Here is a 13,514-nt window from a genome sequence, read left to right on the forward strand (position 1 = left end):
CCAAGATAAAGCAAAGCAGTTCAACACATACAACGACACAGAGTTACACATGGAGTAAAACAAACATACAGTCAATAATACAGTATAAACAAGTCTATATACGATGTGAGCAAATGAGGTGAGATAAGGGAGGTAAAGGCAAAAAAACTGCCATGGTGGCAAAGTAAATACAATATAGCAAGTAAAACACTGGAATGGTAGATTTGCAGTGGAAGTATTTGTGCTGTTCTTGCCATAATATGGACCTAGTCTTTTACCAAATAGGGGTATCTACAGTATACCACCCGTATCTTGTCACAACACAACAAATTGGCTCAAATGCATTAAGGAAAGAAATTCCACAAACTAACTTTTAAGAAGGCACAGCTGTTAATTGAGATGCATTCCAGGTGACTACCTCATGCAAAGGCTGTGCAAAGCTGTCATCAAGGCAAAGGGTGGCTACTTTGAAGAATCTCAAATATAAAATATATTTGGATTTGTTTAACACATTTTTGGTAACATGATTCCATGTGTTATTTCATAGTTTTGATGTCTTCACTGCTATTTAACAATGTAGAAAATAGTAAAAATGAAAACCCTTGAATGAGTATGTGTGTCCAAACTTTTGACTAGTACTGTATGTGAGTGTAAATTATGCATGTCTATTGTCCTACACAGTAAGACTGAGATGTCCTGCGATGAAGGTGTGGACCCTACAGGCTCAGATCCACCCATGGTGATTAAAGAGTTCAACCGCACGCTGCTCTTCGATGGCGTGTCACAGGCCGACCCAGAGGCCCTTTCAGGCCTGCTGGAGTACCTGCAGGGTCACGACAAGAGGCTCACCGACGAGGAGTTCAAAGGTGAGATGATCCCAGTGGTGGGTGGAGCCTTCTGGTGCCAAATAGGCTCATTTGAGACAGGAGATATGTCAGCTTTCACAGCCAAAGGCAGAAAGGACAGAGGAAAAGAGAGAGTGTGTATGTGTGCTGAAGGGGAGAGCTTAAGATGTCCTATTCTAGCTACTAAAATAGCATATGAACTTTGTCTCAAACATTTCACCTCGGTTACAATCGTCTTATTCAAAGGGAAGCCTTAACTTTTAGTCCACTTAGCCCTGTGACTAACACCTTTAGTTTTTGTGTCATCCTGGAGTTTTGTCATAACTTCGTATAGTGATACTCAGTACAGATGTCTAAACAGACCTCTTTCTGCCCCTTGGGGTTCAACTGTCCTATCAGTATCCCCCTCCCTGTTGTTTTTGGCTCCAAACAGTAGAGAGAAGGAAGATACTGTGATGTCCGAGGTTTTGTCCTGCCAGTGGCGTGTCCAATAATAGCTTCCTGTTGGCTGTGTATGTATGGGGTGGGGCTTTGTAATAGAGAGAAATCAGAGCAAACTCTCCCCTCTGGGAAGAAAAGGACTAAAGGGGGCTTGACAGACTAGCTAAAAAACTCAGCCCAAAAGTCAACAATAGAAGCAGACAACTTAGTGCTATAACATTTGGGTTGGGTGTTCTGTTTCTCATGATTGAGGCGTTTCCATTTTCAGTGAAATGTCACGCAAGCTTCCCTTTCTTATCGCTAACGATTTATCCCCGGTCTTTACTTCCTCTATTTTTGTGTTTGTGTCCCAAACCTCTTCCCCTTCTCTCAACTGGGAACCAGAGCCATGCTTTTAGAGAGTTGGGGCAATGCAGTTTCTGCATTTACATTACACAGCAACATTCTATAGTAGCCATGTTAGCTCCCCAATAACATTTACATGTGGAATATTTAAACAATGCTATGTTACTGAATGTCTAGAACAATATTTAACATTCTAAAAGTTGTCCTAACTCCAAATATAAGGACACAATGCAAGACCCAAATGCAGACACAGGAAGCAGATGGTTGATATTTATTAATCCAAGGAAAGGGTGGGCAAAAGGTAGGTCGGGGACAGGCGAGAGTTCATAAACCGGGTCAGACAAAGGGCAGTCTCGAGGTCAGGCCAGGCAGGGGTTTAGTAAACAGATTAGAGTCCAAACAGTACAAGGGGATAGGCAGGCTTGAAAACAGAACAGCCAGAGTGGTCAGGCAGGGGTTCAGGTGTCAGGACAGGCAAGGGTCAAAACCAGGAGGACTTGAACCAAAAGAAACCGGGAAAAAATAAATAGGAGCAAGGTTGACTTGGCAAACATGACAAACTAATACAGAGAGACAGGGAAAAATATACACACATAGGGTATAATTAGCGACACCCGGAGGGGGTGGAGCCAATCACAAGGCCAGGTGAAACAGTTCAGGTTGTGACATATTTCATAAATGGTTTATTAGCTGATTGCTTATGAATTTGGTGCTTGGTGTCACCCTGGTTGCAAGATAGTTTTTCACATTAACAATGCACTTTGCTGCAGCAAAGCATTTTGATTTTTTTTTCATTTTCATTAATTCCCAGAACTGTACATGTCCACTTTTTTATTTCACCTTTATTTAACCAGGTAGGCTAGTTGAGAACAAGTTCTCATTTGCAACTGCGACCTGGCAGTTGCAAAAACATCCTTTGTTTTATTTTTTTCCAGAACCTTCTACAGGTAAGACGTGCCTGCCTAAAGCCCTTCTGAACCTGTACAACGGTCAGAATGACACCATCCCTCTGCTGATGAATATCGCAGAACAGACGGTCAACCTCCATGATTTCATCAACACACCCTTCAGAGATGTCTACTACAGAGGTGAGCTCTCTACTAGTGATGGGAAATTCGTGAACAGCACATCACCAGTCTCTACTCATATTAGCACAAAAACACATTCCTGATCATTAGGCACCAACATTTTTTTGCCTAGGCAAGTCAGTTAAGAACAAATTGTTTTCAATGATGGCCTAGGAACAGTGGGTTAACTGCCTGTTCAGGGGCAGAACGACAGATTTGTACCTTGTCAGCTCGGGGGTTTGAACTTCCAACCTTCCGGTTACTAGTCAAATGCACTAACCACTAGGCTACCCTGCCACCCCAAAATGAAATGAAACAGGGAGGGACTACTATCTGGACTTGGCCAATACAGATGCTCACTTTTGGTCTCCATTGCAAAATGTTTTTAAAAGTTTTCTGTTGCGTGCACTAATGAACATGACCCAGTACCGTAGGATCGTTTGACTAGGATTGAGGTAAATCCTATCCTTCTAATTGGATATTATCACCGGTACTATTGAAGTAAATCCTATTCTCCCCCCCCCCCCCCCACACACACACACACACACACACCTTTGTTTTATTACAAAACTGGATAGCAATCGCTGAAGTTCACAAAGCATATTGCATGTACAGTAACAGACAGGTACATGAACTACAGCATGGTCAAGCAAGTCAATATTTCTGACATTTTTGGACCGGAGCTGCCACTATTCCAGCACCATTTCAACATCATCAAATCACCTATGCTTAGTCTAATACAGTGACAACTAAAACATACCCCCAAAAATATAAATATACAATTTAGTCTAATCAACGTAAGCTAAATATGATACGTCTGTCCATGGTTCTGATTTCTGTGTGTGTGTGTGTGTGTGGGCGCGCACACTTTCACTCAAGTAGAAAAACATGTTGACTCACCTTGCTTGAAGAGAAACGCCAATGCCATCCTCCTCTCTTTCATGTTGATGAAACGGTCTATCACTCTGTCATACAGTACATGATTTTAGTTTTTGTTATCCTAGGCTACCTGGCTCAAATGCTTTCTTGCGAGCCTAACTTCCATTCATGGGAAACGTTAGCTAATTAACATTAGCCTTCTACATCTATCTACAGTTGAAGTCGGACGTTTATATACACCTTAGCCAAATACATTTAAACTCAGTTTTTCACAATTCCTGACATTTAATCCTAGTAAAAATTCCCTGTCTTAGGTCAGTAGAGAGCATGATTTATTTCAGCTTTAATTTCTTTCCTCACATTCCCAGTGGGTCAGAAGTTTACATACACTCAATTAGTATTTGGTAGCATTGCCTTATAAATTGTTTAAATTGGTTCAAACATTTCGGGTAGCCTTCCACAAGATTCTCACAATAAGTTGGGTGAATTATGGCCCATTCCTTCTGACATAGCTGGTGTAACTGAGTCAGGTTTGTAGGCCTCCTTGCTTGCAACATGCTTTTTCAGTTCTGCCCACACATTTTCTACAGCATTGAGGTCAGGGCTTTGTGATGGCCACTACAATACCTTTACTTTGTTGTCCTTAAGCCATTTTGACACAACTTTGGAAGTATGCTTGGGGTCATTGTCCATTTGGAAGACCCATTTGCAACCAAGCTTTAACTTCCTGACTAATGTCTTGAGATGTAGCTTCAATATATCCACATAATTTCCTTCCTCACGTTGCCATCTATTTTGTGAAGTGCACCAGACCCTCCTGCAGCAAAGCACCCCCACAACATGATGCTGCATGATCTGATCCCCCGTGCTTCACGGTTTGGATGGTGTTCTTCGGCTTGCAAGCGTCACCCTTTTTCCTCCAAACAATGGTCATTATGGCCAAACAGTTATATTTGTTTCATCAGACCAGAGGACATTTCTCCAAAAACTACGATCTTTGTCCCCATGTGCAGTTGCAAACCGTAGTCTGGCTTTTTTTATGGCAGTTTTGGAGCAGTGGTTTCTTCCTTGCTGAGCGGCCTTTCAGGTTATGTCAATATAGGACTCGTTTTACTGTGGATATACCTACTTTTGTACCTGTTTCCTCCAGAATCTTCACAAGGTCCTTTGCTGTTATTCTGGGATTGATTTGCACTTTCCCACCAAAGTACGTTCAAATCTAGGAGACAGAACGAGTCTCCTTCCTGAGCAGTATGACGGCTGCGTGGTCCCATGGTGTTTATACTTGTGTACTCTTGTTTGTGCAGATGAACGTGGTACCTTCAGGCATTTGGAAATTGCTCCCAAGGATGAACCAGACTTGTGGAGGTCTGCAATTTTTTTCTGAGGTCTTGGCTAATTTATTTTTATTTTCCCATGATGTCAAGAAAAGAGGCACTGAGTTTGATGGTAGGCCTTGAAATATATCCACAGGTAGACCTCCAATTGACTCAAATGATGTCAATTAGCCTATCAGAACCTTCTAAAGCCATGACATCATTTTCTGAAATGTTCCAAGCTGTTTAAAGGCACAGTCAAGTTAGTGTATGTAAACTTCTGACCCACTGGAATTGTGATACGGTGAGTTATAAGTTAAATAATCTGTCTGTAAACAATTGTTGGGAAAATTACTTGTGTCATGCATAAAGTAGATGTCCTAACCGACTTGCCCAAACTATAGTTTGTTAACAAGACATTTGTGGAGTGGTTGAAAAAAAGTTTTTAATGACTCTAACCTAAGTGTATGTAAACTTCCGACTTCAACTGTACATTTTGAACTGTCATCCTCTCAGGCATGAGGCACAACAATGTATGAATTAATGGTTGGATCAGAATCGCCGTTATAATCATTGGCCAGTATGGAGAATTAAATAAAACCACAAGATCAAATCTCTGTCTCCAGCTATGGCTAATTTAGGAAAGGGACAATTTTAGCTAGCTGGCTAGCTAGCCACCGTAGGACAAAAACACAATGACATGCAACAATTCAAGTTTTTCTCTCAATGACATGTGATCCTAATGGAGTTTGATAGGAGTGACTCCAAATCCAACCTGGATTCCCTTGACACTTTATTTTGTTGCGCCAGGATCATTCACTGTTGAGCTCGCTCAGTTTAGCTTAACACTGATTGGCTTTTGTTTTTATACTGTACTTTTTTTTGTCAAGGGATGCCAGATGCTCGCCGGCTTCACTTGTCTTCAATGCTATGGGCGGCAAAAATGTCATACTCGTTTGGACCAGACAGCATCAGATAGATGGCCTACAGGAAGAGAGACATAGGGGCGATGTATCGGCCGCTCTGATTCATTCTCCTGTGAGAACATTCAGCCTCTTCCGATTGAGGGAAATGATGAAACGCAGCAAGACAAAAGATTAATTATTATAATATTTTTTTCAAATTGGTCAATTTGGGGGGGGGGGGGGGGGGCTGGCTTCCCTTGGCATTCATGAAACGCCACTGGTGTTGACTGACTCATTTCCATGTCGCTAGGCCAGACGGCGCTCCACATCGCCATCGAGAGGCGCTGTAAGCAGTATGTGGAGCTGCTGGTGGAGAAAGGGGCAGATGTCCACGCCCAGGCCCGCGGACGCTTCTTCCAACCCAGGGACGAGGGGGGGCTACTTCTACTTTGGTAAGACACCACAATGGTAGAATCAGATCTGATCCATTCTACTGTCTACAGAAGCTCTTTGTGGTCCTCATTGGCCTATGTAAGATTCAGATTCAGGAGGTAATATTTATTACCATACCAAGAACCGAAGTCCTCAGTCAGCAGGAGCTTAATCAAATCATGCTTTATTTATACAGCATATTTCAGACATTGAATGTAATGTTTCAGACAATGTCCTTCAAATATAAAAAAATAAACATATTTACTACACAGCAAACATAAGAATATCAATAAAAACGGAATGACTAAAAAGCACCCTAAGGAATAGCAAAGCTAAAAATATGCATTTTAATATCTCTTTTATATATGCTTAATGTGACAGTACAGTGCAGGAGTTTGGTTTAATCACATCATGAGACTTCTCAGGTATCCATTTGGTGCTATGTATAGTAAGTCATGCCATCCTAGTCTATTATTGAACGTTGGCAGTATTTCGATACTAGTAAAGTCATATTCTATTCCTCATGGTTTTCAATGACGTGTGTTGTTTTACATGACAGGGCGCCCTTGGTTCCCCACACAGTAAAAAAGTGGTTTTCTAGCTACCTCAGTGAGTCTTTATTGTACATGCCCAAAGGTTTGGGCTATAAAGACTGGATCGCTGCACAGTAGGATAACTTAGAATAAATATGTACTGGATCACAGCTAAGGTATTGCCTAGTTTCTCTTATAAAATGCTTTCAGTTGCCATGGTAAAATGAACTGACATTTGAGGCCACTTTTCCCTTTTTACGTTGCTGTTTTGGGCTGGGCAAACACATTCAGGATAGTTCGATGGGCCAATGGTACACTACTGTAACCACCCAAAACTAGTCTGAAGTCATCAAAACGATAATTCTTAGTAGTCATCTCCAAAAAATGAAAAGAAAACATGTCACAAGTTCAACAAGTATTTCTGAGCAGTTTGGTGAAAGGTCTGTGTCTTGCTGTTGAAGAAAAGCAAACATACTGACTCGACTTCAGACGTGTGGGTTACCCTTGCCTTGCTGACGTCACCGAGGTTGCTGGCCGAGAGTACATTGACAGAAAGCCTCCAAATGAAACTCACTCCATACTGCCCTCTGCTGATTGGACAGTATCCCTGAAACTCTCAACCCTGAACCCAACATTGGACTATAGCCAGAGTAGACTAGCCTACATGCCATTCACCTCAACTAGACCTTCCAGCCTCAAGTTCAATAACCCCATTTTCACACTATCCATTCAAACCGAACTGCACTGTGCTGGCTTGGATATGTTACCTTGCTTGACATTGTTCTTTCCAGCACTGTGTCAGCAACTATGGTGGATATGTAACCAGGCCTGTGCAGTACCCTACAGCTCAGCTTGGCTCAGGGATGTGAAAGGGCTATAAAGGAGATGGAGGGAGAGGCAGATAAAGAGATACAGGTAGAAAGAGAGAAGATTTTAGTAGGCAAATATATACCCAAAATACTCTCTACTGTCAATGTTAATGTATTAATGCATTCAATTCCATGCTCATCACCCGAGGGATGATATCTAGTTGCACTAAGTGCGACTGTCATTCCCAAATCATTCCCAAATCCCGGTGTGTCTCTGGCACAGTGCTAGTCATTCGCTACAGAGCTTTGTGCTGAGGTGAACAGGAAACCTGGCAGAGAGGCGACAGCTAATGTGATTTAGCGCTATACTAACACTCAACGAGCACCCATGCAAATTCATGAAGAGGAGCGTTTCCCATGCGAGGTGACAGGGTAATCTGTCACCCATGGCAACAGCTTGTTTTCAGCAGCTGCTTTTGGCACATTGGTTTCAATACATGGGCCACTCCCTCAGACAAGTGGTACTAATTGGGCTCTTTTCATTGCAAGAATTTAAGTCCAATCTTTGATCCAAGTATAGGGAGCATTGCAAAGACATGCTTAAAGTGGTTTGCTGTTTCACATGAACTTTTCATGAACACATAAACTTCAATTCCTGGAGTGGATAGAGACTGCCTGAGTACCAGGTCAGCGGGGTTTGGGACTTTTCTATTGGTTCCATTGTAAAAGGGGATCCTTTTGATGTATGTGCTTGTTGCTGTATGTCTCTGACGGTATCTCTTTGGCTAGGCGAGCTGCCTCTGTCGCTGGCAGCGTGCACCAACCAGCCAAACATGGTACACTACCTGACCGAGAACGCCCACAAGAAAGCCGACCTTAGACGGCAGGACTCACGCGGCAATACTGTGCTGCACGCCCTGGTGCACATCGCCGACAACACTCGGGACAACACCCGCTTCCTCACTAAGATGTATGACCTGCTGCTGACCAAGTGTGCCAAGCTCTACCCAGAAGGCAGTCTTGAGGACGTGCTCAACAACGACGGCATGTCGCCCCTCATGATGGCGGCCAAACTGGGAAAAATTGGGGTGAGATTGAGAACGAACACATATCACGTGTATGTGGAACTATAATCTTAAAGGGATATTTTGAGTAACATTAGCAATGCCAATGGGAATGCTTTTGTGTAGCGCTTCAAGGGGTTAGGTATTGTATTAATGACAAAAATACAATCACATCCATTATAAAATAGACAAAGGTAAACTTTTTAATTATTATTTTCTCCAAGGTTTTCCAGCACATAATTCGCAGGGAGATCAAGAACGAGGAGGCGCGTCACCTCTCTCGGAAGTTTAAGGACTGGGCGTACGGCCCCGTGTACTCCTCCCTGTACGACCTCTCTTCCCTGGACACCTGTGGAGAGGAGGTGTCGGTGCTAGAGATCCTGGTCTACAACAGCCGCATTGAGGTGTGTGATACCCGGCTGAGCTAAAGCCGGGGCTTTAAAGCTCTGGGAGCTAACTCAAGTCTTCAGTGTATGTTTTGTGGCTAAGCATATGAGGTGGGGCATGATAGACAGGGTCTACATGTGTTTTCTATCTGTACCTGTAATAGATGTTTTGCTGAGAGAAAGGGAGAGCCATTATAGTCCTAGGAAAGATGGAAGATGATGTCTCTTTCACACCATACTCACTTACCATTCGTGCATGTCTTCCTGCACTGTCCACAGAATCGCCATGAGATGCTGGCTGTGGAGCCCATCAATGAGCTGCTGAGAGCCAAGTGGCAGAAGTTTGCTGCCGTCACCTTCTACATCAGTGTTGTGTCCTACCTGTTGACCATGATCATCTTCACCCTGGTGGCCTACTACCGCCCATCCCAGGGAACGGTACGTATGTGCCCAACAACTATCATACAAATACAAAACATGTATGCATTTAAACAATGTATGAAAGTGTTGGCCAAGTGGCATTATTATTATATTACTATACGTATACTGTGAAAACAGTATGGGTGTCACCACCAGCAAAGCTTTAACTCTGTTTGTCCCCACCCAGCCTCCGTACCCCTATACCACCAACACAGACTACCTGCGTATGGTAGGGGAGATTGTCACCCTGTGCTCTGGAGTCTTTTTCTTCCTCACCAATGTGAGTTTTTCCTTCCGGTTGAAGCATCCAATCAGTCAGACAGCTTTGAATGTTGACTCTACAATAAACAACTTCTTTCAAAGATGCCTCAATGTGTACACAAACATACACTTTTGCTATAAATCTTAGATCTACCCTGTGAATGTATCTTGTTCTTTTCTGACATTCATTGAATCAATCATTTCCTCTCTCTCTCCGCTTTGTAGATTAAGGACCTCTTACTGAAGAAATGCCCTGCGGTGAACTCAGTATTTGTCAATGGATCTTTTCAACTGCTCTAGTAAGACCCCAGCCCCCCCCCCCACACCTCCTCTGTAGCTCCCTCTGGCTTGTACTCAAGGCTTATTTCTCATCCTCTTTTAATTGAGTCATCTAATGAATTCCACATTAAAGCCTCCATTTCCCTGGTACGTTTTATAGTTTACATCTTCTTTAATTAAACCTACGATCCCATCAAAGAGCAGAGGATTTTCGAGCGCCGCTCCAAAGCATGTTTGTTTTCATCATTAGCGCTGCGTCTGCGAGAGCCTACACGGTGTGCCCATTAAATGCCAAATGGCAGTCCCGTGTAGGTAGGAGAATGATTATTATTGTTTTTTATTTGAACCTTTATTTAACTAGGCAAGTCAATTAAGAACAAATTCTTATTTACAATGACGGCCTAGGAACAGAGGGTTAACTGCCTTTTTCAGGAGCAGAACGACAGATTTTTACCTTGTCAGCTCAGGGATTCGATCTAGCAACCTTTCGGTTACTGGCACAATGCTCTAACATTATTGTACAACGTGTATCTTGTACATTTCGGCCCGTTTTCTTCCATTTGGGGTAAATGAACACGGCCCAACTCTTCTATATATTTTTTAGCTTCATCTACTCTTTGCTGGTGATAGTGACTGCAGCCCTCTACCTGTCGGGTATCGAGGCCTATGTGGCTGTGATGGTGTTTGCGTTGGTCCTGGGCTGGATGAACACTCTCTACTTCACCAGAGGCCTGAAGCTCACCGGCACCTACAGCATCATGATACAGAAGGTATCAACTCCTTCACTCTTTCATCCATCACATTGAATTTGAAATGAATGTGGACTTCTTTGGACACTAGATGGCAGATCACAATTTATCCTTCTTCTTTGGCTCTCAGATTCTCTTCAAAGATTTGTTCCGGTTTCTGCTGGTCTATCTGCTCTTCATGATTGGATACGCGTCAGGTACAGTGTCCTCTACTCAGCACTTCTTCTTCTCAGCAGTCTGATGACCAGTTGAAACAGAAGAGAACTTCCCTCATCTCCTCATGTCTCCCATCTCCTCCCCAGCTCTAGTGTCCCTGCTGACAGTGTGCCCAGGGCCGGAAGAAGTGTGTCCAGAGAAAGGTGGCTGCCCCACATACCCCCAGTGCCGGGACACAAACACCTTCAGCAAATTCCTGTTGGACCTGTTCAAACTGACCATTGGGATGGGCGATCTGGACATGGTCAGCAGGACTCAGTACCCGGCTGTCTTCCTCATCCTGCTGGTCACCTACATCATACTCAGCTTTGTTCTACTGCTCAACATGTTGATCGCTCTGATGGGAGAGACGGTGAGCCAGGTGTCCAAGGAGAGCAAGAAGATCTGGAAGCTGCAGGTGAGTGAGGAGGACAGCTGATGGACATCTAGGTTCCCTAGAATTCATTAGTGCACATTGTAGTAAATGTTTTGCAACAGAAAACAAAAAACTATAATTTCTTATTGGACAGAAAGTGCAGAAAATCAACTTTCTTTTTGGTGCCTAATTAACACGACCTTGTTATCCTCTGTTGACGGCATTATGCACAGTGCATTGTCTAGGCAGAGCCACATTATATTATGAAAGACACAAATGCATGTCGGTTGACATTCTGTTTTAACGACAGTGGGCTACGACCATCCTGGACATCGAACGCTCCTTCCCTGTGTGTCTGCGGAAGTCCTTTCGGTCTGGGGAGATGGTGACTGTGGGGAAGAACTGGGACGGCACCCCTGACTGCCGCTGGTGCTTCAGGTACAGTCATTTCTCTGGACTCTCACCCCTCTCTGCACTAAAGAAATGTCTGATTGGTCAGTCAGACAGCCCAGTGTGTTCTTTTTGTGATATGCTATATTTTCTGAAAAAGTTATTCTGAGGGCCTCCTGAGTGGTGCGTCTTGACCAGGAATCCCAAAGGGCGACGCACAGTTGGCCAAGCGTAGACCGTGTTAGGGGAGGTTTTGGCCAGGGGGGCTTTACTTGGCTCATTGCGCTCTAGCGACTCCTTGTAACAGGCCAGGCGCCTGCAGGTTGACTTCGGTCGTCAGTTGAACAGTGTTTCCCTGACACATTGGTGTGGCTGGCTTCCGGGTCAAGCTTGGCGGGTGTTAAGGGCTTGGCGGGTCATGTTTTGGAGGGCACATGACTTGACCTTCGCGGTTTGGTGGGTCATTTTTGTCATGCGCCCTCCGAAACATCTTCTAATGCAAACATTTTTTGTGGTCACCCAGGGTGGATGAGGTCAACTGGTGCCACTGGAATCAGAACCTGGCCATAATCAACGAAGACCCGGGCAAGAACGTAACAGAGACCCTCCAAACCTCCAGTACAGTTCATCAAACTGTCCGTGGCCTGAGGAGAGGTGAGACTCTTATACTCGGTTTCTAATAAATGCTCACACAGTTTACAAAGACAAATGTACAGTGTATAAGGGCAAGGGAAATCACATTAGCCAACCTTTGACCTTTGTTCCCCAACCTCCTGTAGATCGTTGGTCCACGATGGTGCCGCGGGCTATGGAGCAGAATAAAAGGCAGCAACCACGGGATCTAGTATTGGAAATGGAGCCACTGACCTCCAGACATTGAACCTGTGCAGGGCCAATGGGGGGCCCCGGGTCCTAAAGAACACCCTGCAGATCGGAGGTCATCATACTCAAACGGACAAAGTGTTGGGCCACAAAGTTTGCCACTTTGCACAAAACTCTGTTGCCAAAAATATGTATTTAAGTATTATAAGAAAATTGAACAGATTTTTAGAACGTTATGAATCTAACATATGTTCAAGCCAACCATTCATTGCTCTAAATAGGATTCTACTTGATGGTATTAACCCAGGGGGAAGGTGCATCTTTACCTGGTCGCTGGTTCGAATCCCCGAGTTGACTAGATGAAAAATCTGTTAATGTGCCTTGAGCTAGGCACCTGTATGTACAGTTGAAGTTGGAAGTTTACATACACCTTAGCCAAATACATTTAAACTCAGTGTTTCACAATTCCTGACATTTAATCCTCGTAAAAATTCCCTGTCTTAGGTCAGTTAGGATCACCACTTTATTTTAAGAATGTGGAATGTCAGAATAAGAGTAGAGTGATTTATTTCAGCTTAAATTTTTTTCATCACATTCCCAGTGGGTCAGAAGTTTACATCCACTCAATTAGTATTTTATAGCATTGCTTTTAAATTGTTTAACTTGGGTCAAACGTTTTAGGTAGCCTTCCACAAACTTCACACAAACGAGTTTTAATGACTCCAACATACATACTGTATGTACAGTTGAAGTTGGAAGTTAACATATACTTAGGTTGGAGTCATTAAAACTTGTTTTTCAACCACTCCACAAATTTCTTGTTTACAAACTATAGTTTTGGCAAGTCGGTTAGGACATCTACTTTGTGCATGACACAAGTCATTTTTCCAACAACCAAATCATGCACCCAGGGGGAGCCCCAGGACCGAGTTTGGGAAACCCTGTACTAAAAGACACACAACTAGAGTTATTGTTATACAGTGCCTTCGGAAAGTATTCAGACCCCTTGACTTTTTCCATG

The 13,514-nt window shown here is 43.4% G+C and overlaps 1 protein-coding gene across 1 annotated transcript in view; it reads left to right on the forward strand.

Annotated features, from left to right (window-relative positions):
• LOC124034557 (transient receptor potential cation channel subfamily V member 4-like) overlaps window positions 1–13,007 on the forward strand; it is a 29,401-nt gene extending 16,394 nt beyond the window's left edge. The window contains 15 exon segments of the mRNA XM_046347912.1: window positions 661–845; window positions 2,546–2,698; window positions 6,088–6,209; window positions 6,211–6,229; window positions 8,341–8,639; window positions 8,840–9,019; window positions 9,281–9,439; window positions 9,609–9,701; window positions 9,908–9,981; window positions 10,566–10,731; window positions 10,841–10,907; window positions 11,013–11,323; window positions 11,592–11,719; window positions 12,195–12,325; window positions 12,451–13,007. Coding sequence (XP_046203868.1) covers window positions 661–845; window positions 2,546–2,698; window positions 6,088–6,209; window positions 6,211–6,229; window positions 8,341–8,639; window positions 8,840–9,019; window positions 9,281–9,439; window positions 9,609–9,701; window positions 9,908–9,981; window positions 10,566–10,731; window positions 10,841–10,907; window positions 11,013–11,323; window positions 11,592–11,719; window positions 12,195–12,325; window positions 12,451–12,551 — 2,188 coding nt within the window. The 3' untranslated portion in view covers window positions 12,552–13,007.
• Window positions 13,008–13,514: the final 507 nt, after the last annotated feature.

This window comes from Oncorhynchus gorbuscha, linkage group LG04, assembly GCF_021184085.1.
Source record: "Oncorhynchus gorbuscha isolate QuinsamMale2020 ecotype Even-year linkage group LG04, OgorEven_v1.0, whole genome shotgun sequence".
Classification (NCBI taxonomy): Eukaryota; Metazoa; Chordata; class Actinopteri; order Salmoniformes; family Salmonidae; genus Oncorhynchus; species Oncorhynchus gorbuscha.